Source organism: Oreochromis aureus, linkage group 13, assembly GCF_013358895.1.
Source record: "Oreochromis aureus strain Israel breed Guangdong linkage group 13, ZZ_aureus, whole genome shotgun sequence".
Lineage (NCBI taxonomy): Eukaryota > Metazoa > Chordata > Actinopteri > Cichliformes > Cichlidae > Oreochromis > Oreochromis aureus.
The window spans coordinates 2,257,501-2,281,717 of NC_052954.1; the positions used below are offsets into that span (position 1 = coordinate 2,257,501).

The 24,217-nt window shown below is 40.4% G+C and overlaps 2 protein-coding genes across 5 annotated transcripts in view; one reads left to right on the plus strand and one right to left on the minus strand.

The window, feature by feature from the left end:
* LOC120443352 (DELTA-sagatoxin-Srs1a-like) overlaps window positions 1-5,195 on the plus strand; it is a 6,176-nt gene extending 981 nt beyond the window's left edge. Inside the window, exons 1-3 of the mRNA XM_039621861.1 lie at window positions 1-126; window positions 1,000-1,093; window positions 4,527-5,195. The exon at window positions 1-126 is cut by the window's left edge and continues 981 nt beyond it. Of these exons, the coding sequence (XP_039477795.1) occupies window positions 1,026-1,093; window positions 4,527-4,953 (495 nt within the window). The 5' untranslated portion in view covers window positions 1-126; window positions 1,000-1,025 and the 3' untranslated portion in view covers window positions 4,954-5,195. The remainder of the gene's footprint in view (window positions 127-999; window positions 1,094-4,526) is intronic.
* Window positions 1-23,982, minus strand: part of vps8 (VPS8 subunit of CORVET complex) — an 84,259-nt gene extending 60,277 nt beyond the window's left edge. The window contains exons 1-6 of one of the 4 annotated variants that reach the window (XM_039621858.1): window positions 23,828-23,982; window positions 20,083-20,151; window positions 11,219-11,349; window positions 9,955-10,048; window positions 9,107-9,139; window positions 8,764-8,818 (exon numbers count right to left, since the gene is read on the minus strand). In XM_039621858.1, the coding sequence (XP_039477792.1) occupies window positions 8,764-8,818; window positions 9,107-9,139; window positions 9,955-10,048; window positions 11,219-11,349; window positions 20,083-20,151; window positions 23,828-23,899 (454 nt within the window). In that variant the 5' untranslated portion in view covers window positions 23,900-23,982. Of the gene's footprint in view, window positions 1-8,763; window positions 8,819-9,106; window positions 9,140-9,954; window positions 10,052-11,218; window positions 11,350-18,271; window positions 18,391-19,625; window positions 19,726-20,082; window positions 20,152-23,827 lie in introns of those variants that run through there. The other 3 variants (XM_031741006.2, XM_039621859.1, XM_039621860.1) reach the window with 3 other exon arrangements.
* Window positions 23,983-24,217: the final 235 nt, after the last annotated feature.

The following is a 24,217-nucleotide window of genomic DNA, read 5'->3' on the forward strand; positions in this document are numbered from 1 at the left end:
ATTACCTGAGTCAATATAACCTGGTGTGATAACAGCTAATGTACAGTGGGACTCTTTCATACCCAGACTAACAATCCGTTTGCTCAAACAGCTATTTTTGTATTTTTCACAGCAAACCATACAAAGGTAAGTGTTCCAATATGATTCAAACTTACCTTTACTGGTGTGAGCTAATGATGCTGTTTATGGCTTTATTTCCAGGTAATATCTGCGTTTCAATACCAGATTTTCTGCACCACATTTATTTATTGATTAGTCTTATTTTGCCAACTATTTCTCCGAGTGTCATTTTAGAGTCTGGATATTTGGCACAGTCAAAACTTGAGTCAACCATTTTATTGGTTAGACCCTTAATTGGAAGCTGAGGTAAAAAAAAAAAGAAAAAAAAGAAAATTTAGGTTGCTAAAATAAAACATGCATACATTAATGAAAGCATGCTTTATGTAATTAAAGGTGCTAAATGGTAAAAGTAAATGTAAACTAACAATGACAGCTACATATAAAATATACATTCCAATAATTACTTAATCCAAACCATCAGCATGTCTAACGGACCCCACCCCAGCAAGACTGTCTTATATTATTAAGACTTTCATATTAAACGTCATCAATTCATCTTTCTTCATTCTTTTTCTACCATTGGCCCATTTTACAAAGGCTCTTTAAACCACTGTAACTCTGTCACAGTTTCTGTTAGTGACAAAACCACCTTTACAAAGGAAGTTGTTCCTGCATGTTTGTACAGGACAGTCTAATCACTGGGATCCCCTCTGCAATAATACTGCCTTATAATAATGAAGTACCTTTAGTCAACTGTTGTTGTGAATTCAAATGATAACTTGTGATTTCACAGGAAAAATGGATTGCATTTTCTATTTAAAGACTTTAGCTACTGTCACCACATCATGTACAGATTAAGTAAAACACAGCTGACTACGTTTGACCAACCTTCTCTTTAAAAATGGTGATATAAGTGAAATGCTGTGATTTGGTTCACAGCCTCCTCCTGCCATCACATCAACACCATGCCTCATCGCAGCTGTTCTGTTGAGATTACCAACAACTCTGGCTACTACACTCTGGCCAATCCAAGGTGCGGGGTTACTTCTGTACTTTCCTTTTGATGCAAGTCCTTTCAAGAATGGTTTCAATGCAACATAAATCATCTTTTGCTGCCAATACAAACAGCCCAAATCTACTCAGCATGCACATGGGAACACTGCAGACACTTGTCATGTTCTAAATTTAGTAACCACATTACACATACGAATCAATGATGTCATTATAGTCCAGTTCTCTATGTAATGTTTGAATTTTAGGGGAATTTGCAAAGATTGAGTACTGAAAGAACCAGAAAGCTGTCTGTCATGGATTTTACAAACTGGCTGCTGTTAAACTCAAGCAATGGTCACTGGTGCAGGGACGACCTCATTGGTTGTTGGTTCCAGCATGCCATCTGAGGAACACATTCATGAGTAGGGATGGGCACCGGTTCTGACATAAACAGTAGTAACCAGACCGAAAAGCAGCGCACATTTCGGTGCTTTATTTCGGTGCTTTTTTTTTCCTGACCCAATTCTAGCCAATCATTTTACGTTTCCGAGGATAGTAGGCGGGGCCAGGTACGTACGTTCTTTTAGAGCAGAGCTACAGACTAAAAATGCCCAAGGCGAAGCGGTCAAAGTCTGGCTGTACTTCACAGCAAAACATGCAAACTCAGCAGCCTGCAACAAGTGCTTTAAGCTGATACTGTGATACTGTCAAAGGAGGTAACACCTCAAATCTGATGAAACACCTGGCGACACATAGCGTTTTTTTTTTAAAGCCGAGAAATGCGCCGTGTTTGATAGCTTGCTGCGAGACCTCACACCGTGCACATCTACTGCGGGTGTGGTGCCTGTTATCGGACCCGGAGTTAGCAACATCCCCCAAAAACCCGAAGAGGAGAGTCCTGGCCCCTAGCCCTGTCAGCGTAGCAGAAATGATGAGGATGATGATGGCAGCAGCAGCCGTTCTTCTCTGCGTGAGTAGCTTCATGTTGTTCGTGTGTAATTAACGTTGAGTACGCTAACCACATTATTACATTAATGCATGTAAGGTGAACTAGCAAACACCGTCGTAGTTACATGCGGCTGTCTTCTTGTTTGATGGCAGATACTCCCTTCACCCTGGCCAAAAAGGCTAAAATGACCAAAGAAAAAGTGGAAAACAGTTAAACATGAGAGGTTTTTGGACAAAGTTTGTGTTTTTTCCATTGTTTAAGCACTGCTTCCAGCCAAGAGTGATGCCATATATGCCCTATAGCTGCAGAAAAGGCTAACATTGTTATCTTTTTACAAAAAAAACCAGCTGAACATGAGAGGTTTTAGGACCAATTTTGTGTTCTCCATTCTTTAAGCACCGGTTTGAGCACCGTTTAAGCACCGGCACCATTTCAAAAGTACCGGTTTGGCACCGGTATCGGATAAAACCTAAACGATACCCATCCCTATTCATGAGGATGAAGCAGAGAAGTTGTCGCCTTTATTTAGACATGAATTCTCAAGATGTGGTGCTCCAGAACAAAAAAGACGCTGCTTGGTCATTTCTTCCATATTGCTACAGTAAAGATGCAATTAGCATCCATTAGCATGCAGAAACCAACAACCACAGTCCTGTCAGCCCTCATGGTGAACAATGAAACGGTTCTTTTAGTTCACATGCTGTCGAGCCAAGAAAAAGCAGTCTGTGCCAAGATAATGATGATTCCCAAGCTATAATCCATGAGACGGCTGCAGAATGAAATCCACGCGTCTAAAGCACGGTGGTGTGGTGGTTAGCGACATTGCCTAACATCAAAAAGGTCCTGGGTTTGAATCCATCAGCCCTCTGGGGCCATTCTGTGTGGAGTCCTCATGGGTTTTCTCTGGCTTCCTCCCACAGTCCAAAGACATGCAAATGAAGTTAACTGGTGACTCTGAAGTGGCTGTAGGTACGAATGGTTATCTGTCTCTTTATGTTAGCACTGAGATAGGTTGGTGACATGTCCTGTTCAGGGTGTACTCCGTCTCTTGTCCTATGAAAGCTTGAATAAGTTCCAGCCCAACCATGATGGATGACCACTTAAGTAATTATAGTTAGTTATAATCATTTTTAAACCTTTGGGTTTATCATTGTTAACATGTTTTTGCTTGTATATTCAAACTTATTCACAAGCACAAATATAATAAAACAGTGGCAAATTTTGCAAAATCCAAGACAGCCAGTGCACATCTGAGCAAGTGGAAAGAGGAAAAGTGTTTGTTTTGCAAATTCTTATCAAAGTAAAATCCTAAAATTAATGAATCCACTACTTGCATCAGAAGTTCTTCAATGATCTTCATAAGGAGTGGATAGAAAATAATGATCCAGCACATTTTTATGTACAGTTGTGTAGCTTGCCCGTAGCTTGACAGCTTACCACACTTCATGTGGGAGATGAAAAGCAGCAGCTCAATGTGTAACCTTTGAGGTGGATTAAATGCACATTACTCCTGATGATGGTAAACAGCACACTATAGTGCAAGGGTGTCAAACATCCGGCCCGTGAGGTCATTTCATTGGTCAGTTATTAATGGCCCGTCGGTATGTGGAAATCAAAACATCAGCCCTACTGAGAATCCATGTAGGCGGGGCTGGGGCTATTTTAATGGGCACACCATGCAGGCATTCACATGCAAAGACAGACTGGGATCATACCATTATGTGACAGCAAGTATGCAATAAACATGTAGAACATGTTTATTTTTCTACATAAACATGTAGAAAAACAGTTAAATATGTAATTTCTTTACACTGACAGAAAGGAGAGTCTCACGCATTAATGACCAAAATGGGCTGTATGTGGTCCACGATATAAAATAAGTCTGACACATCTGCTCTAGTTAGTCCAAACACCATCAATCCTCTACAAGCACCAGTAAAGACAGCACACCTACACAATGCTTATATGCAGAATCACTAACACAAAGCTAGGAAGAAGAAATCCCAGTGATGTTTCAGCAGAGTGTATGCTAACTTCAACCAAGCAGTCAAAGATTATGTTTGTGCGTTTAACAAAAACAAAGCTCATCTTTCATCTTTAGCTCTGCTGGTTCCTGTTTTTCACTTTTATTCAATTCATTAAAATGAAACTCCTCCATACCTTCACCTTATCAGGATCAGGACTGGAGTAGGTATGTGGGTATAAGTTTAGTGTTACATTTGTTATGTAAAGAATTACGTTCTATTGGGAGTAAATCAATAACATTATACATTAAATTGTAACATATCACTTTCTTCCATTAGTAACTTCAATAATGCGAATGAGAAACCAAAACCGTCATAGCCCTATGAAACTTGGTTTGTTCAGCTCTTACAATACTGTCTTCCATGTAATGTGTCCTATTAACTGCATTATTGTAACATGGTTTAGATAAACAGTGTTTACTTATTGGAAAATATAACCAGAAGAATTGGTCAAAGTGTTTCTGTTAGACCCATCTAACACACTGTGTCTCCATGCTTAGGGTTTTCAATGAGAGTGGTGAATGTGAGGTCCCTCTGCCACCCATGGTAGGTCCCTGCTCTGAAGCCAGTGCACTGTTTAACAAAGTCACCGGCAGTGCAACTGGAGCAGTTGGAGTCTTCACCTATGACCTTTTCAATCCTGACATGAACGACTATAGCCACATCATGGCTGTCATGTTCTCCGTGCCGTATGATCGAAACCTCTACTCCAACTGGTTTGCCGTGGGGATCTTTGACAAAGGAACCGACTGTGACTACAATCTTTATGACATCATGTATAACGGGAGTGAAAATAGTTTTGTAAGAGCCAAGGCTGACGGGTCCTGCATTTCTTATGAAGGTGACTACATTATTGTCAGTGCCTCCATGTCAGATTCAGGTGAAGGAATCCTGAGGGTGGATGTCAATGACACGGGGATGTATTAACCCAACAGACGCAAGATGTTACACAAGTAATATAAAACAATCAGTGTCATCCCACACTGCAAGGGTCAATCAACTGGTAAAACTGGTTACACTGATTTCAGTGTAAATGAGTGCATGTGATTGGATACCGTGTGCTTTTTCTCTCGACTGATTCATGAAAGATTTGTATGTATCAAAATCAAGTTTTCTTTGTAACCAATGTATAATGTACAAGGTGAGATTAAAAAAAATCTAAACCTTTACCTGATTTAAATTTCTCCCTCTTCTGTTCAACATCACCTCCAGACTCTCCAGCAGTATTTCTTTGACTGTTTATTATCTCAGTCTGTAAGGTCCATTCTGTCTAATGGTGGTCCTCAAATACATACAAGGTTAAGATAAAATTCCCTTTCAAACTGACAGAAATAAGGTGTGAAGGATCACTAATGGTGATGGAAGGACCTTGAGCAATTTTGAACACTTTCAGTGCTAAAGAGTCAACTTGGAGTCAACTGAAACTCCAAGATGTCAGATGATTCAGCAGAAATGAACAAAAATGTTTGGTGCATGCCAGGATGGCACCAAGTACACTGAAAAAGTGTTTGCCCTCCTTCCTGATTTCCTATGTTTTTCTATGTTTGTCACACTTAAATGTTTCAGATCATCAAACAAATTTGAATATTACCCAAAGATAACACAAGTAAACACAAAATGCAGATTCTAAATGAAGGTGTTTTTCTTATTAAGGGGTAAAATCCAAACGTACATGGCCCTGTGTGAAACAGGGATTGCCCCTGAACCTAATAACTGATTGGGTCACCTTTAACAACAACAACTGCAATCGAGCATTTGTGATAACTGGCAGTGAGTCTTTTACAGCGCTTTTTGGCCCGCTCATCTTTGCAAATTATTTTACTAAAACCATCTTCGGAGGCTTTTCAAGCATAAAACATCTTTTAAGGTCATGCAACAGCATCTCAATCGGATTCAGGTCAGGACTTTGACTGGGCCACTCCAAAGTCTTCATGCTGGTTTTCTTTGGCCACTCAGAGGTGGACCTGCTGCTGAACCCAAGGGCACAATGGATGAAATAAGTAACAGCCATAGAGCGATGAATGAATCATACATGAATGGTTATACTTAAGAACTATTTCCTATTTTTTTCACCATACTTTCCTTTACCATTTTACCTTTGTGTGTTATTGGGTAAATACGACTTGTAGAAGTGCTTTGACTCTATTAGTAGGCATGAGCTCTCTTTCAACTCATGGCAGTTATCTTTTTTTTAACAATATATTTATTAAATTGTTTTATCATTTGCTTATTTTGTAATATAAGTCGTTCCAATACAATACATGATGTTGCCTCCTTCACCCACATGTCTTTAACTTGCATCCATTTCCTTCCCATACAAAGATATTAACCGCTTGGCCTGCAGGAGTCCGAAGTCGATCCATTTTAGCTGTGTGGAACCAAAACCACGGTTCTCTGGATATACAACCAGCTCATGGCAGTTATCTGACTGTTTGCTTGGACCAGTATGTCCAGTAAGGAATATTAAACAGTGTTAAACCTGTACTTTTTAAATGGCAAAGGCCATCACAAGTAAATGGATTGGTTCTCATACAGCCATTTTCATCCATTCACACCAAGTTGATTACACTGGAGGCTAAGGAGCTTGGAAAGAAAAAGCGTCTGGACTTCTTTAAGTTGCTTGAAGACGTTTCACCTCTCATCCGAGAAGTTTCTTCACTGAGCTCAGTCCAGACGCTTTTTCTTTCCAAGCTCCTTAGACTGCAATGACCTGGATGACTGAGAACCTTCACAGACATATTACACTGGAGAGCAACTTGGGGTTCAATATCTTGCCCAAGGATACGTTAGCTGCTAACTGGAGCAGTCAGGGATCAAATCACCAACTTTCCAATTAGATGATGTCTCTACGTCCTGAGCTACAGCCAACCCTACAGTAGTTGAAAAAAGTGCTGAAACATCGGTACTGTGTAGTAACTGTAAATACAGATGGCTTTCCAAACACACATATCCTAATGCTAGAGTACTGAGGCAGTTAATATGCTCAATATGAAACCTATCATCTGAAATTTACAGGCGTGAAAATGGAAGAAAGTGCAGAGTGCTTCTAGCAGTCTAGAAAACACAACATGCAACACTTTGGAATGTAGTTACAATGTACTGTTACTGTTGTTGCAGTGATACTTATTGTGAAATGCAGTTCTAATAATTGTGATCATGTTAATGTTTCCTGATAACAAATGGTTACTTACAGTTGTGATGAAATAAATAAAATTCAATCACATAAAGACGGTCTTTATTCAAGCAAACTAAGTCAGGAAGTCAGTTCTGATGCATACAGGAAAACATCATGACTTTGTGCAATATACATTCTGCTTTTAAACTTTCATACAGTTCATTTCCCATTTCTAATGTAACTTTGAAGCCATAGCAAATTTGCCTTTATCCATAAAGTATTACTACATAACTACACTCAACTAATTTAAATGAACTGTAACTGATTAAAGACTGTGGAGCCAGATATTCATGGAAAGCAATTTCATATTTACTATGTATTACAAACACTTTACAGTCCACAGATATGTTTGAACAGTGCAAAGACACATTTAGTTGAAGCAAAGGCAGCGCGTGCACTTTTATCAAGTCATCAGCGTCTTCATGGTTAAATGATCAAACCTGGACTGACACATTCCACATGTACTCAAACTGATGCCAGTTTTTCAGCAACCTCACAGTTGCCCTGCTCCAAGCTGCTTGTTTACACTAGTAAAAGGAGCTATCTCCCCCTTAGCGCAGCACAGTCCAACATGGTCCTAAATGATGACCTCTCTGTCTGCCAGTGCCACATAGCTGTGATGTGACAATCACTATCCTTCATCTGCGTCTTGATAACACTAACACTGAAGGTAAAATGCTGTAGTTGGCTAAACCAGTGTTGTGTATCTTCAACACAAACATCTGCAGTCAAATCTGTTTAAGTCATTACACTTCTAAAACTGGAAAAACTGAAGATTGTCCAGATAATCACAGCAGATGATGCAGAATCATGTTTTTGTTTGTCTTTTCTGTGATGACTCGATATCTTTGAAACCAGCCGGCGTGTAGTCAGGTGATACAGGGTTATCACTCTCTGCCCCTGAAAACAACGGGGGGATATAAAATTAAAAACTCTGCTTGAAACAGCTCAGACATTTGAAACATTTGTTTATAATTTGGAATATTAATATACATTTGTTTAATTCAGTTTTAACCTAAAAATTTCAACGATGTTTCATTTACATGCAAAACAAACTTACAATACTCATGTAATCCATTTTGTTATCACATAAAGAAGATGCTTACCTGTAATGAAATGCAAACAGCATAATCTCCTGTAAACTGTCGGCTCCCAACGTTTGTGATTCACCGCCTTCCTCTTCTGTCCCGATCAGGAGGAAAGTGATAAAAAGAAGAAATTCTTTCCGTCTTTGTGACTGCTGCAGCCAACAGCACAGCAGGATAAGGTAATGGTGTGAGCACAGTGTCAAAGGCTGTTTTGATGCATTATGTCCAACATGGCAGCGACTCGCAAGACATGCATGACGTCATGAGAGAAACCTGAATATGTTTTCTATTAAAACACGAACATGCGAGTTATAGACTGAGATTCCTATCAATCAATAAGTGAAGTGTTTGGGGTTTTTCTTCTATTTATGGGTTTGTTTCTGGTTCACTGGTGATAAAGTGATAAAGATATTCTCAAAGAAAATATCGTTGACAGTGTAAATCTATATAGACAGTATTACAGTTTAGACTTACCAAAGACCAAAGCCAGACCATGAGATGTTCCCACAGCAATGACACCCGACACTGTCTGAAGACACAGGAACGTGCAGCTTAGAGCAGACTGAACATGGAAAAGTTTTAAAATGGACAAATAAAAATGACAAAACACATCAAAGCTGTGACTCCAGCTGACGGGCTGCCATCTTTCTGCTCTTCCTGTCATTATTTGTCTACATTCTACTATGTGCTGAATAATGTCTGTAGTATGTAGACATCCTTCGTATTGTAAAATATTTTTCATTATTGATGCAGGTTTACATATTCAGTCATTACAAACTCTTTGTGTTGAGATGAACTACTTAAAAAAAATACTCACTATAGCTGTTGGAAGTCCAGCGTCCACTTTGTCCTGAGTGAAGACAAAATGTTTTAGTTAAGAATGAAGAACGTTTGAAATTCAGATTTTGACTGTGCAGTTGTGTTATTCACTTTCTGTGCTAAACTCTTTCAGATTGCTCGTAGAGATAAAAACCCACTCGTGTATTTTAAAGCTTGGTAAGAAGTCTTAGATTAGGTTAAAGTACAGACTTGAACTGGGATTAGCTTTGGGTCAAGCAGCTCTTATGTTAGGGTAAGACTGTAAACATGTTGTGTGTCTGTGTTTCTGTGAAGGATGTGTGATTGTGTGTGTGTGAGTTTTACAAACCGGCAGTATGAATGAAATCAAACATGATGATAGTGCAGACTTTCAGTTTGAATTCATTTTTAGAAATTATAAATAAAGCCCCATACAGATGCTGTGACGCTCTTACAAAGAAAGAACTTGCATATTTTGTGCTCTTCCAGGTTTTTTAGTGTTGCTCAGTGAACACCACACTGACTTCCTGTTATCTCTGACAGAATCATTGTTTCATTTTTTTAGCTTATTTATGGTCTGCTTCACCTGCAGAGCTCCAGTGAACAGTTACTAAATGAAAGGTCAACACTTATCAGCTTCATTTGTTTTGAATTAAGAGAACAGGTCATCTATTTAATTCATTCTGAGCCTCTGAAAATGGAGGACTGTGTTTGAAAATGGCTTTAACATTTTTGTAAAGGCGTGTATACAATTCTATGTGGTGGTGTCCAGAGTTACAAAGTTACCAGAAGACAAAGACGAGTGTGGAAACATCAGAACTCATTTGTGTTCAGCTGTGATGGTTGAGATGTGTGTTACAGCCTTACAGCAGCAGAGACGATCTGTGCAGAGATGCCCTTCAGCAGGCTGTGTCGAAGGACACATCCATGAACTGTTGAACTCATGTCCACTGTCCTCTTCCTTCTTTAACACAGACACACATAAAAACAGAGGTAAAGAAAAGCACACACACAAAAATGCATTTATTAATTTAATTACATGCAAAAACATGATGGCTGGCTGCTTCTCCTACTATCAGAATAACGTTGTTTCCTTTTGCCGTTACAGCAGCAACTACAAAGTAGCACCCAACACACTCAAGAGACACACACCTTTAATTTATACTCCTAAATAAAGCTTCTACATAAAGCATTTAAACTAAAAATTTGGACTAATTGCAAATTAAAATTACTGACAAACTGAAATATTTGTATGAACTGATTTTAGTCTGATTCTTCAGATCATCACTTTTCTTTTTTCTCTACATAAAAATGTAAGAACAGCAATTTTCAAGAGAAAAACGTTTTATATTTGTGATTTCGTGTGTGTGTGTGTGTGTGTGTGTTCCATGTGTTGCTGTAGCCACACAGCCAGCTGTAGTTTTGCAGCTCACAGCCCAACACACACCAACACAACAGCAGAGAGAGCACAGAATTTAAGCCGGCGAGGCGTGATTGCGGATGCCGCTCAGGTGGGTCCGCCTCCCCTGCAGTGGAACTGCAGACCACGCCCCGCCACACACATTAACCACGTAAAATAAATATTTATGCAGATATTTTGCAAATACTTATTTTTCATTTTTTAGCAGCATAGTGCTTTCCTCCAATTATTTTTAAAATTCAGGTCAAGGCTCCGCTACAGGCTGTGAAATCCCAAAGGCGATATAAGGATGACGCTCACTACAGTTTTTGTTTGCTATATAAATAATTTAAGTTCAGCTTTTTAATTCATTTAAAAGAGACCTTCAACTGGATGTCTTTCCTTTTTGTTATATTTTTTAAGAGTTCAAAATGTGTTCATTCGATAAATAAAATTTAATTTTCTCTGTAGCACTTCATAGATTTCATAAGCAACACACTTTAGTTGTTTATACAAAGCATAAAGGTAAAAAACAATAACAGTGTTATCTTCATTTTAGATGTCAAAAGTATTTGCGGCTCCCAGTGTTTTCTTTTCCATGGAAACTGGGTCCAAATGGCTCTTTGGGTGTCAAAGGTTGCTGACCCCTGAGCTAGGGAAACCATTATGTCAATGAAGGTCCTCACTAAGATAGCTGAATGGGGTTGTGTGTGTGTGTGTGTGTGTACATGCCGTTTAAGATGTGTTGGGTCTCCACTGTCAGAGCTGGCCAGAGAGGAGGTCTCGCAGGAGTGAGCATCCATGTTGTCTGTGTTTAGGATGCAGGTGTCCTCCAGTACAAACGGTTCCTCCTCATCCTCCAGCTGCAGCAGAGCACAACATTACAAACACACATCAACTAAACAGTTCAAATCCCAGCAGACGGTCCTTAAGTTGTGCAGTCTTGAGAGAAAAAGCATTTGCTATGAGCAAATGAAAGGAAGTTAATACAGGAGAAATGTAGCATCACTCTGTGATTGTAGTTATATGTCTATATGTTATAATATGTCTGTAACTGTAGCACTACTGCACAGATGAGAGAAGGCAGATTTTATGTGTGCCTTAAAGAACATATGTTGACCAATAATGCCACCGAGGCTTTGATTCTTTCAGACATGCTGGAGTTTTACTAACTGATGTAAAGGTGGCCGTGCTTTTGCTCCCTCTGCTTTGAAACAACCTGCAAGAGGAGGCTTTCAAACTCTCAGAGTCCTTTCCGACACGTGCTGTCACTTGATGTCATCTCTGTCTCTTCTTCTGTTTGTCTTTTAGTTTTTTTAACTTTCTAAACCAGACCTGGTGAAATGCAGAGGGCAACATCCGGCTGTTTGCCAGGACTGGCCCACGTGAGCTAGGATTCACATGTAAATAAGTTTACGTCATGGAGTTTGTCCCATTTCAGCCATCAAACATTCTGACTGAGGTTTTAGCAATTTTTGATGAAGTTATACAGATTCACAGCTCCACCTCAGACACTGAACCTGTGCAGCCCTCCAACAGTGTCTCGTGTCCCTGTGCCTGCTTAACCCAACATTACTAAAACCTCAGATTAATAATGTCCCCAAACCAAAAACACCAAATCATAAATCAGAATATAAAAACTGGAAATCCTGAACCAAAAGCCAGGGGCTGTCTGAATCCTGACTGAAACTGTCAAAACAAATCAAAACTCAACACCTGGCTCCCAAACACCTGCACATCACTCATTATAGGATTTATTGACACTTATAATCTATTTTGGAAGCATTCTTCACTTTTAAGGACTGACAGAGACCACGTCAGCCGGTTAGGTACCCGAGTCCTAGCGGATCAGGAGCTGTGCAGACTGCTCCATGTGACTCTTTACATCCCACATTGTCCTTTTCTCGAGCTGCTGCAGTCATCAATAGTTCTGTTTTATCATCCAGCTCCACTTCCAGGCCTCACCAACTGAGTACAGCACATTACAGTCCTATGTCCACAATGCTGTCACCAGCTCTAACCATACTTTATGCTCAGTCGTTGTCCCAATTACTGACACAAGGTCACAATTTAAGACAAAATGGCCTGGTCATAATAAATCTCTGTAATTATAACTAACATAAGGAAACGTATGTTATTATGAAAATGATTTCATTACCTCTTAAAAATGAGACATTTTTCTTCTCATTGAGACTTGGCTCCAACCAGAGGACCGCTGCCCTCTTGTGGAAGTTCTCAACTCTGCTTTTATGTTCCCTTCTTAAATTTGACCAGCTGACTGTGGCTGGGAATCTAAGTTACGCATTGATAATTCTTCTAACACTGACCAAGTCATTGAATTTAGTGAAACATGTTACTGGTCTCAGTCAAAACAGTGGGCACCACCCTAGTTTTCCCCCTTGATCTATCCTTAAACTCCCCGTGTATGTCTGTTTTACTGCTTTATAAGGTTTTTTTCACACTTCCACAGGTTTTGTCTTCCCACAGGACATCTAGACACTTTTTCCTACTTGTAAAGCACTTTGTGCTACATTGCTGTATGAAAAGTGCTTTATAAATAAAGACTGATTGATTGATTGATAATAAGAATTTGGCAGCTACATTTTCAGCTCTCTTCTCTCATTTGTCATTTGAGCACCTACGTCTTTATCATCTTGGTACTGCCTACAGTACTTAAACAGCCACTGTCATCCCTTTGCTTAACCCTCCCCCCATTTTAAACAATTACATTTCCAAACCTTCATTCAGCTGTGGTCCATCAGTTACTTGGACTGGTTGAAGGTGATAATATATTTGATAAATTCCAATCTGGTTTCAACACAATCACTGTACCAAAAACACATTACTGAAAATGACCAATGATGTTCTGATGTGTTCAGGTGAAAGCGAGTATCTGATTTTATTTCTGCTTGACCCTTGTGCAGCCTTCAACATCACTGAATTAGACTAGTATCTCTGCCACTGCTTTCATATGGTCACACATCATATTGATCATTTCAGAGTTCACATTAGCAATTACTCAACTGCTCCCCTCATATCCATCACTGTCACTCCCTGACAGTAATGCATGAATGGTAAACCTGAAATAGTCTGTTACAGCACGACAGAAACACAAGTGGAGCTCGATTAGGCCTGGGCATCGTCGCTGATTTCTACAACCGATTCATTCTGATTCACAAGGTTCCAATTCAAATTTGACCCAGAAATATAACTATGATCATTTATCTTGGATATGTACTGTCGAGTAGGAACTCTTGTTCTCTGCAATTACAAACTCAGTGTAAACTTTCTAAGTATAAGAACAAAGCTGACACTTCATCACAGAAGATTGTGTCAAAGTCACTGAGGATAAAACAAAAATATGAAGGAGATTTCCTGGCCTGGTCTTTTATGGCATATAACACCCCTGAATATATGCTGCAGTAGATCAAAAACGGAAGAAAACCATGAACCAACATATGAACATTACCTGATGCTGCTGAAGTGAAGCAGAGCAAAGTTACAGAGGTTTTAGCTGAGCATTTTGCAATCTGGCATAATTTGTAAAAGCTGAAATTTCTTTGGTATTGAAAAGCAGAAACGGGCTTTTTGACAGAGGTCACTTTTTGAAAAAAACAACAACAACAAGAAAAAAAACTATTCAATTTGAATAGGCAAATCGATTTTTAAAGCCCATCACTATATTAGATGCACACAGCAAGGTGTCCGATCACTGTGCAACCCTTGGAATAAGTCTCAGTGACATTATTCACTTTATGAAAACACAAATAAAGTCAAGTCAATAATCTTTGGCTCTCTCACATGTCGGAGCTCCCTGATCATGTTCGTATAAATGACAGGTAGTCTCATCAGATCAGCTCTAACATTTAACTTAATTACATTTTAACAGAATACAAGAATTACATACATTATTAAATAAGGATGCACTAGATCAGCCGTCCCCAACCTTTGTTGCTCCACAGACGATTTAATGTCAGACAATATTTTCACGGACCGGCCTTTAAGGTGTGGCAGATAAGTACAACGAAATAAATGATACGACCGAGACAAAAGCTGTGGGATTTTGTAAATATAATAATAAACGTGAATTCACAGTGTGATTGTGTAACTTTATTAGCAGCGTCCTCCTGAAATGCACCAACAACACTGAGAGTAACATCCTCCTCTCTGCCCCTTAATGCTCTCTGGTCGCTATGGTAACGTGTAAATATTTCTTTCAAAATAAGACACAGCTACAACACGGGAAAAGACCCAGGGAGATCGAGTTAACAATAAAAACCCTGAAATCCACAAGTTTTTGCACCCGAGCCTCAACTCTCGCAGCCCGGTACCAAACGACTCACGGACCGGTACCGGTCCATGGCCCGGGGGTTGGGGACTACAACTGCACATCCGTCATGTATACAAAAGTAGTAAATAAATCATTTATAAGTTTAGTCTCACCAACTCCATTCTGAAATTTGCAGTGAGATGAAGACATTTAACCCAGCTACAGTGAGCCAGTGCACTCCTAGTGTCAGTCCCGAGCCGGGATAAATGGGGAAGGTTACGTCAGAAAGGGCATCCGGTGTAAAATCTTGGGCAAATCAAACATAAAAAATAACATTTCCAGACTGGAAATGAGGGTTGGTGGAAACCATGCTACTGTGGGCTGAAGACAAAAACAGTGGAAAGGGGGAAGACTCATCAGCAGACAGGATAACAGAAAGAAAGGCAGGAAAGTGAAGGTGAGAGCAGGGACTTGAAATGTAGGTCGTATGAGAGGTAAAGGCTGAGAGCTAGCAGATAGATCGGTAGAAGGAAGGCAGATATATGGTATGTGGGTGTAAGAGAAGGGAGGCCAGGAGCAATGGAAGTGGACTGAAAAATGTTCTACCATGATGTAGACAGGAAGAGAAATGGAGGAAGGCTAATTCTGAAGGAAGACAGACAGGATCTGTCCGAGTCTGAAGCTGGAAATCAAAGGGGTGATGTTGAATGTTATCGGTGTATATGAACCACAGAGCTGGATTAAGTGGGACACAGCGTCCCCAGGGGAGAGAGTGGGGACTGGAGAAGACTTCAGTGGACATGTAGGTGAAGAAAACAGATGTGATGAGGAGGTGTTGAGTAGGTATGGTGCTAAAGAGAGAAATGCAGAAGGACAGATGTTGGTGGATTCTGATACTTCAGAAGGACATGGAACATAACATAGCAAGGCTAGCATAACAGTGGACGCAGGAGGATCATCTGAAGGAGACGGGAGACTGCAAGGTGGTGTCAGAGGGGAATGTAGCCAGGCTCTATCAGATGGCAGCCTGTACAATGGCTTCAGACATCAAGAAGACAAAGCGAGTGAAGGCAGAGGCGAGGATTTAAATGGTGGAGGTTGAAGGAATACTCCACAAAGTTCAGGGAGGAGCTGAGAAAGCACGACTGGAGTGCTGAGGAAATTCTGGTGTATCCTCTTGGACAGAGGAAGGAGAACACGGAGATTTGGTGGTATAGCAAAGCATTCACAGGAAGAGGTTAGCAATGAAAAAGTTCAACAGTCATGGAGATGAACAAAGTAGACATGAGTACTGGGAGGCTAGATGTACAACAAAGAGAGAGATGGCAAAGGAAAAGCTTTATGTGAGAATGAACACTGTGGAAAGAGAAAAGGAGTGTGTTCACCACAGCCATTTACAGTCTAGCCAAGGTCTAGACACATGTGCAGAGGAGGGAGAAAGGATTTGAACAAAGGCTAGAGCAGCCAGCCATGACAAGAAGAAGAAGACCACAGAGAAGGTTCCTGCATGTAGCAATGGAAGACATAAGGAGGGCTGGTGTGACAGAAGAGGATGCTACGGACAGTGTGAGATAGAGGCAGGTGATAGTCATGGTGACCCCCTAACGGAAGAAGCTGAAACAAGTAGTAGAAGTAATATTAGGGTGTGAATCAGTGTTACATTTTCACTCTTCCCAATCCAAAAGAAAACAGTCTCGCTGGGATCCAGATCTTTCCAAGCTTTAATACTGCACACCCATCTGGTCACACAAGTCAGCGCGGGCAAGGCTTGTTCCCATGAGGAAAACTCCAGTGTGGGTCTGAAACATGAGATCCCTGCCAGAATGTCAAACTGACTTCTGTCTGAATCAAAGAGAACTTTGATCTGTGAGAATTTGCTCTCATGACGGCTTTTTTTAAGCTCTTAACTCTCTATGGCATGACAACTAACCACAGCATATGGTGAAATACAGCGTTTCTTATCTCTATACCAGAATATTTTTATTTCTTTCACTACCATTTTTTTGTCTGGGAGCTAACCGGTAAGTAGCCGATATCACATTTCTAATGTGCTCTGCTTTGATTAGATTATATGCACCCACATGCTTACTTTGGCGTCCTTTCAAGGGCACTTTGAATAAGCAAACACCATTTATCATCACGTCACTGTAGTCTACTGTCAGTTTCCTTGGAAGAAAAATGAATCATACTCAGATTTACAAACACTCCTTTTCTACACAAAGTAACAGTAACAGCCCGCTTATGTGTCCAGTACAGGCGTCTGCATGACAAAACTGTTACACCATCAAGCAACAGCAAGAAGTCACTGCGGCTGATATAAAACTATTTAAATTGAGAAACAGCTGAAAAAGTGCTTTCATCTAAAACTCTTACACCAGACACCCAGAACAGCATCCACACAATAAAAGCTAATAGCTATTAGTTGTTATTAGCCAACCAGCTAAAGTTAAGACTGTATTAAGTCAGAACACTTGCCTTCCCTTTGTTATCCTGGCACACAAGTAGGCGTGCCAGGATAACAAAGATAACACATTGAAGTGGAAAGATTAGCCTGAGTAACAGGCCAGAGTAAGACTGAGTAAGCTTTACAAAAGGCTGAGGCAAAGGACATTTATCCAGCTGCTGTTTACTTCCCCAAGCCTTCCAGCAAACCCCAAGGACACTTCGGTTAATGACAGCCCACTTTAAACTCCACTGGCTTTTATTTTGCTCTATAGTTGCTGGACATGTGTGTATACAATTTCACTGCTGAGGGAATGTTCAGGGCCAGACAACTGACGATGGCTTTCCTCTATAGACCGAGCTGAAGAGAGAATCCAACACATGAAACCCAGGAAACTTTAACTAAAGGTTACATCTACAAGTTACTAATTACAATTACAATAATATCACAACTAATCAACAGGAATTAAATAGTGGACTTCCTTATTCTTATTTATCTACATAATTATCACAGATAATTTCAAAGCATACTTGAATAGTCACGTTGACCCCTTCATTAAATATTTGTGGGAAAGTTTAACGTGACGACGTGTTTTGTCAAATGATAACACAAAACACTCATCATCCACCATCGCCCAGCATCTGACTGAAGCCTTAAATACTGTGCATGTGAAACACATACAGCACAACCACCTGTGTCACAAGACAGATGTACTATGTTATTGGATACTGGCATGAAACTTGCACTGAGATACTAACGGTACAGTTTGGTATATTTTGTCGTATATTTTGTATGTTTTTGGACAAAGATACCATTGTTGCAATTTAACCTATATACACATCCACAATACATTTTAAATCAAACATTTAAGATGGAACTGACGGCCAGACTTTCAGTTTCCATTCACATAGTTTAAAAAAAGAATTACGTTAACTGTTTAGGAATTACAGACATTGTTAAACCCAGTCCCTCATTTCCATAATCTCTAAAGTAACCAGACACATTCCAATAACTTTACACCACTGCCTTTGATAAAGCAATCTGTGGGTTGGTGTCTTGCAGCGTCTATCACCCTCAGGCTGATGTGTTGCTGGATCAGCTGGATAAAACTCCAAGGATGAATGCATTTGGGATCACTGCCTAGACCAGGGGTGTCGCACTCCAGGCCTCGAGGGCCGGTGTCCTGCAGGTTCTAGATCTCACCCTGGGTCAACACACCTGAATCACATAATTAGTTCATCACCAGGCCTCTGGAGAACTTCAAGACATGTTGAGGAGGTAATTTAGCCATTTAAATCAGCTGTGTTGGATCAAGGACACATCTAAAACATGCAGGACACCGACCCTCAAGGCCTGGAGTTCGACACCTGTGGCCTAGAACCTCTGTTGTTGACGCTGCGGGAGGTACACTGCTGTAATGTTCCCTTTCTCTAGCTCAAACTTACTCGCCAAGTGGCAAGGAGCCATGGTGGGGGGCGTTGACCTTAACCTCCTCAAAGCACCGAGAGAGGCTGAAACCACTTCTCTGGTGAGCCTGGTGAAGGGAAAAGATAAGCTGGGGCCGGGGATGCCATGTTTCACTATTCCCACCTCCCTCCATTGTGATGACCATCTCACACAGGCCCAGAGAGCAGATGTTGCTGCACTGCAACAGCGTTTTGCAGATGTGTTCTTTGTCCTGCCTGGTTGTACCACTCACATAGGGTACAATTTTGAAAGGCACACTGACATGACAGTGTGCTCACGGCCCTATCAGTTACCTGAACACAAAAGACAAATTGTTAAGATGGAATAGGCGGAAGTGCTGAAAATGGGACTAATAGAAGATTGACGCCCCACAGTTTTTGTGGTGAAGAAAGATGGCTCTATACAGTTCTGTGTTGACTACCACAAGACCTGAACGAGGTCTCACAGTTTCATGCGTATCCCATGCCCCGGGTCGACGCGGGTGGTTGATTCCTTTCGCCGTTACTTCCTGGGGCGCTCTTTCACCATCTGTTCAGATCAAACCCTGCTACAGTAGCAGCATTGCATGAAGCATGCCAACACCCAGAGGTATCTGGGCTTATAGCCTTTTAAGTTAAGGTTGGTCCATAGGCTGGGGGCACACACGGTCACTGCTGATCATGGGCTAAGGTAGGGTAGGCTGCACGGCTCCCCGGCCTAAGTCAGGCGTGGGGGTATGGGGCAGGGTGTGGTTTATGGCTCAGCTGCAGGGAAGGGGAGGAGCAGTGGGTTCAAGGTGTGGTGTCGTCAGCTAATTATGCGTCCTCTATTTGAGTACAATGGGACCTGATGATGAGCAGTGATTGGCTGAGCTGGAGCATGGCAGCTGGAAAGCTGTGGAGTGGACTGACTGAAAAACACTGTAAATAAACATACACTTGGGTGCGGCTTAGCTCAGTGGGATGAGCAGGTGACCATACCCCGTATGGCTGAGAGCGGTCAGCCCGGGTTCAGGGTTTGAGTCCGACCCGCAGCCACATGTCTTCTCCTTTCTCTCTCTCTGCTTTCCTGTCAGTCTTCACTGTACCAATAAAGCCAGAAAAAGGCCTAAAATTATTATCATTATCATTATTATTATTAGTAGTAGTATTAATAATAATAATAATAATAATAATAATAATAATAATAATAATAATGATGATGATGATGATGATGATGATGATGATGATGATGATTTAAAAATAAAAATTTCATTGGCAATGAGAATGATTCCCAGACTCATGAAAACATAAATGTTGATGTTTAACATGATTTAAATAGATCAGTGTGTGTTTGTTTCATCATTTGATCATTTTAAAAATATTTACCTTTTCTTACCACAATACATAGAAAGCTTTGTAGCTGATTATAAACACTTTGACTTTTTACATGGAATACCTCATTGAGAATGCTTTCCAGTGTGGGAGGTGTATCCACTTGTGGAATGTCAAACTCCTTATCATCAATCTGAGAACAAAAGTAAAACAGAAACATACAGGATCAGAATGCTACACTAGTGTCTCGGTTTCCTGCTTTAACTTATCATGTACACAATGCATTTTAGCACAAACCAACATAAGAGAGCATACAGCACAATCAACTGTAATTTGTAACTGAACATTCTTCAAACTAAGCTTTGATTTGTAAGGAAAAGCAGCAGAGTTGAGTATGTGGGTTGTGCCCATTGAAAACTTGCCAACCAGCTTATTTTGCTATTTACTGCTGTTTGGTGTTGTTTATTTGATGACTGAAGTCTAAAGAATCAAGCTATATTTGCAATTTAACAATTTATCCATTTAACAAACTGGGGCTTCAGTAGCATGTGGAAGTTTTAATCACTGGGACTGGACTGGTTCAGGACAGTCTGACTGTGGAAGCCAAGGCAAAAGGTGCATACTTAACCCCCATAAATCACCTGTGTAAAGACCTGCAGACTGCAGTTTACAGACTTATCCCATCCAGCCATTAAACATGAAAGGAAAGTTTTCACTGCAGTTAAATTTACTGTTGTTAATGAGTCTGAAGGCTGATTTTATATGGACAACAGCTGATGCACTTCTGCCCATGAGGAACACAGACTCCATTTCTACTGCTCCTCTAAATTTCTTCTCTATAAGAATTACGAGTCTGTCCTAAAAAAATTACTTGACACTATTTCACTTTTTAAGCAGATCGTGCACCTGCAGATTCTAGATTAAACGTCCACTCTGTGTGTGGCTCCAGTTCTCACAGCAAACACTCGGTTATATCTAATAAAGATTTACAGACACATGTAACAAAGGTTGATATATAGCTTTGCATAATGGACACATGTAACGACAGCTGTTCTATCCTGAGGTGTCTGCTTTTAAAGCCCAACATAAATGAGAAGTATTGCACTCTGTGTGTACGCATGCTTTGATGCAACCGACCAACAGATGGCAGCATTAGATAGCTACACTGTATTATCAGAGCCTTCCATAAATATGTGCTAAGGTTACAATGTAGGGATATGTTACTAATATTAATTTACATGACAGCAGCACAGCGTCTTGTGAAGCCTGTTTAAAATGTCTCAGTTGAAGAAAGAGACCCTACAGAGTAGAAAAGCACATTTTAATTATTGCTGAAACACATTCCACTGGGTTATATTAAAATTAGGGGCAGATCATTCTGACAGAGAGCAGATCAAAAAGCAGTCAATATCCAATAAAGAGCTTTGAATGTCCTTCATGAAGCCTGAAGACTCCTTAAAAAGCTGCTGACTGTCTAACTCCAACTGAGGTTTCAGGCTTCATGAGCCAGCTAACACAAAGAAAGACCTCAAAACCCAAAGCTACTTTTCCATTTGTGGATCAATTTTCTGATACTTACTCCTGGAAGATTTTTTTTCTTTCATTTGCATCTTTTTTGTTTCTCTTAATGCAGGCAAATGTTTGTACAGTTAAATTAAAAGAATTCATCTGTTTGCCCGCATTGTCTAGAAAGTCTTGCTCCTCGAGCAAACAGCGGCCAAATGGCCAATCTAGCAGAATCCCCTAATAACTTGCCATTATTTCATCATTATTTAGTCATACAGCTTGATTCATTGAACACAGATTCAGGTGCTGGAAACATTTCCCAGAACATTTCTTCCAGATTGACCAGATAGAGCTGGTGCAAAACAATGCAATTGTCCCGTTCCATCACATCCCACAGCTGCTCTATTGGATTTAGATCTGCGTACAGTGAACTCGTCATCATTCTGAGCTGATTTGAACTTCGAGACATGGTGTTATCCTTCTGGAAGAAGCCATCAGAAAATGAGTACAGTGTTGTCATAAAGGGATGCTCTTGTGCATATCTTGGTTGTACCAAGTGGATACTGACTTCTTCTTGCATTCCTAACAGCACGAAGCAGTCTCGCCATTCTTCTCTGGCATTTGACAACAGCAAGGCTTTTTTTTCCCAGGGAAATACCCAGGAAATTATGCTTAATGCACTGAATTCATACCATGTGATTGGCTGATTTAAGCATTCCCATTCAAATGCAGTTAAACAATTGTACCTAATTGTACCCAATTAGTGTATCTTAGGAAAATCTGAGATCATTTATTAGAAGAACTAAAAAATGCAGCTGTGCACTGAAGGTGTTTTTGCAGAGGACAATGAACACTGTCAAAGTTAAGCTCATAAGTTTTTTTTTTTTTTATACAAAACAAATGTTGAGAGTGTAAAAAGTGTCATTTAAAAATGCAACAGTTCATCTTTTGTGTTTTACAAAAGAACATTCTCCAATTACCTTAAAAGTAATTGACCAGAGATGCACCGATCAGCCAGGGACAAGAATCTTCACAATGTTTTGGGCCCTGACCAGTGACCGGCCAGTCAGCCTCGCATATATTATTATGAACCATTTCATTTTAAGCATGCACAGCACATGCTCAGCAGCACAATGTCGCTCACACATTCACAGAACAAGCTAACATGTGGTTAGCGTGGAAGCTCTTTCCTGTGAGTGCAGAAACGTGCGTGACAACAAACCTAATCAGACACCAAATCACGTTCACCCAGCTGAACATGGACACTTTACAGATGATAACAAAGGCAAAGTGGATAAAAATAACAACATCCAGAGCTCAGAGGCAGCCGCAAGCTAGCCTCGTTATGAGCAAAGGACCAAAGAAGGTTAAAGCACAATTAGGGAGACGGATTAAAAAGACAAAAGCATTGATTTCCTGTTATATGCTTAAGTTATAAACATCTGGCAGTAAATGATGGAAGCACTTGACATTTGTTTTGTTACAAAAATCTTTGCACTTGGTTTTGTCTGGCGAGGTAAAGGTGGGAGGAGGTGCACCAGCTTATTTTCTCCTCAAATTATAATTATTTCTCTTATTATAACAAATATTTTGCATTTAAGAAAAGTTGTTTTTTTGCTTTTATATATGCTCTTAGAAAAAAGGACCAGGTCACACTAAGGAAAAGAGAAAATCAGAAATCGGAATACCAAAGTAAATTGCAATTGGGTGATGTCTATGATTGTCTCATATAAATACACATGTCCACAGCTGATTTGTTTATTGCCAGTCCGGGGAATCGATATTGGCGGGGTTTCATTTAGATAAACTGTGCCAGGTCCCGACAGCACGTGAGCAGTAAACACTACTTGATTACATCCCAAAAAGTTGATTCTGCTCATCTGGACGAAGCGTGTACAACACATTAACTTTTTGGATTTCCTTACCTGGATGATTGAGCATGCATCACATGACAACTGTCCGACTTTAACACACAGTCTAACACACTGTGCCCTGGTCATAAATGGGTTCACCAAGCTCACCTTGAAAACAGTAATGTTGGTATGGGCTTTTATCACTACATTAAATTATATTATGGCAATTTCAAAAAGTGTAAACAAACAGGCGCCACTGGGCCTCATTTTGAGCCATCATAAGATAATAATGATCGGCATTAACACGGTATTTTTGCCCTTTCACGTGAGAGTCCCATGCGTTGGTCATTTATTGCAGTCGCATGTCATTCTCTCGCACCTGGATCGAGGTGTAGCTAAGCTCTTCATGCACCTTTAAACGTCGCCGCTGTCAGCTGAACTACACCACAGCGGAGTTCACTGTCCCTCTAACCCCACACAGCAAAGTAGCACAGATAAAGAGTCTCTCACCGAGTCCACTTCCATCAGGTTAAGCTGGGAAGAGGCAGAGAGTAGGCTGTGGGAGTCCGGGGAATGCGACATTTCTGTATTTACATGGACAAAACTCGGACTGCTGCAGAAAACAGAGACGCTTTCCGTATTTTGTTCTACGCATGCGCGACAATGCTATATCGGAACTCGAAAAGGGCTCTTTCTTCGTCCTTCCTTTCACAATAAAAGCGCAGGACTCATACACTGTGTGACTTCTAGCAGTGAAATAGGCTCAATCCTCCCAGTGACCCTGTGTGGACAAGTGGAAATAAATGGATCGACAGACATTCTTCTCGTTAAATGAACTCTGGCTATAAAGCCTATTTAATGATCAATGAAAAAAATGTTAATAAAAGAAAAACTTTTAAA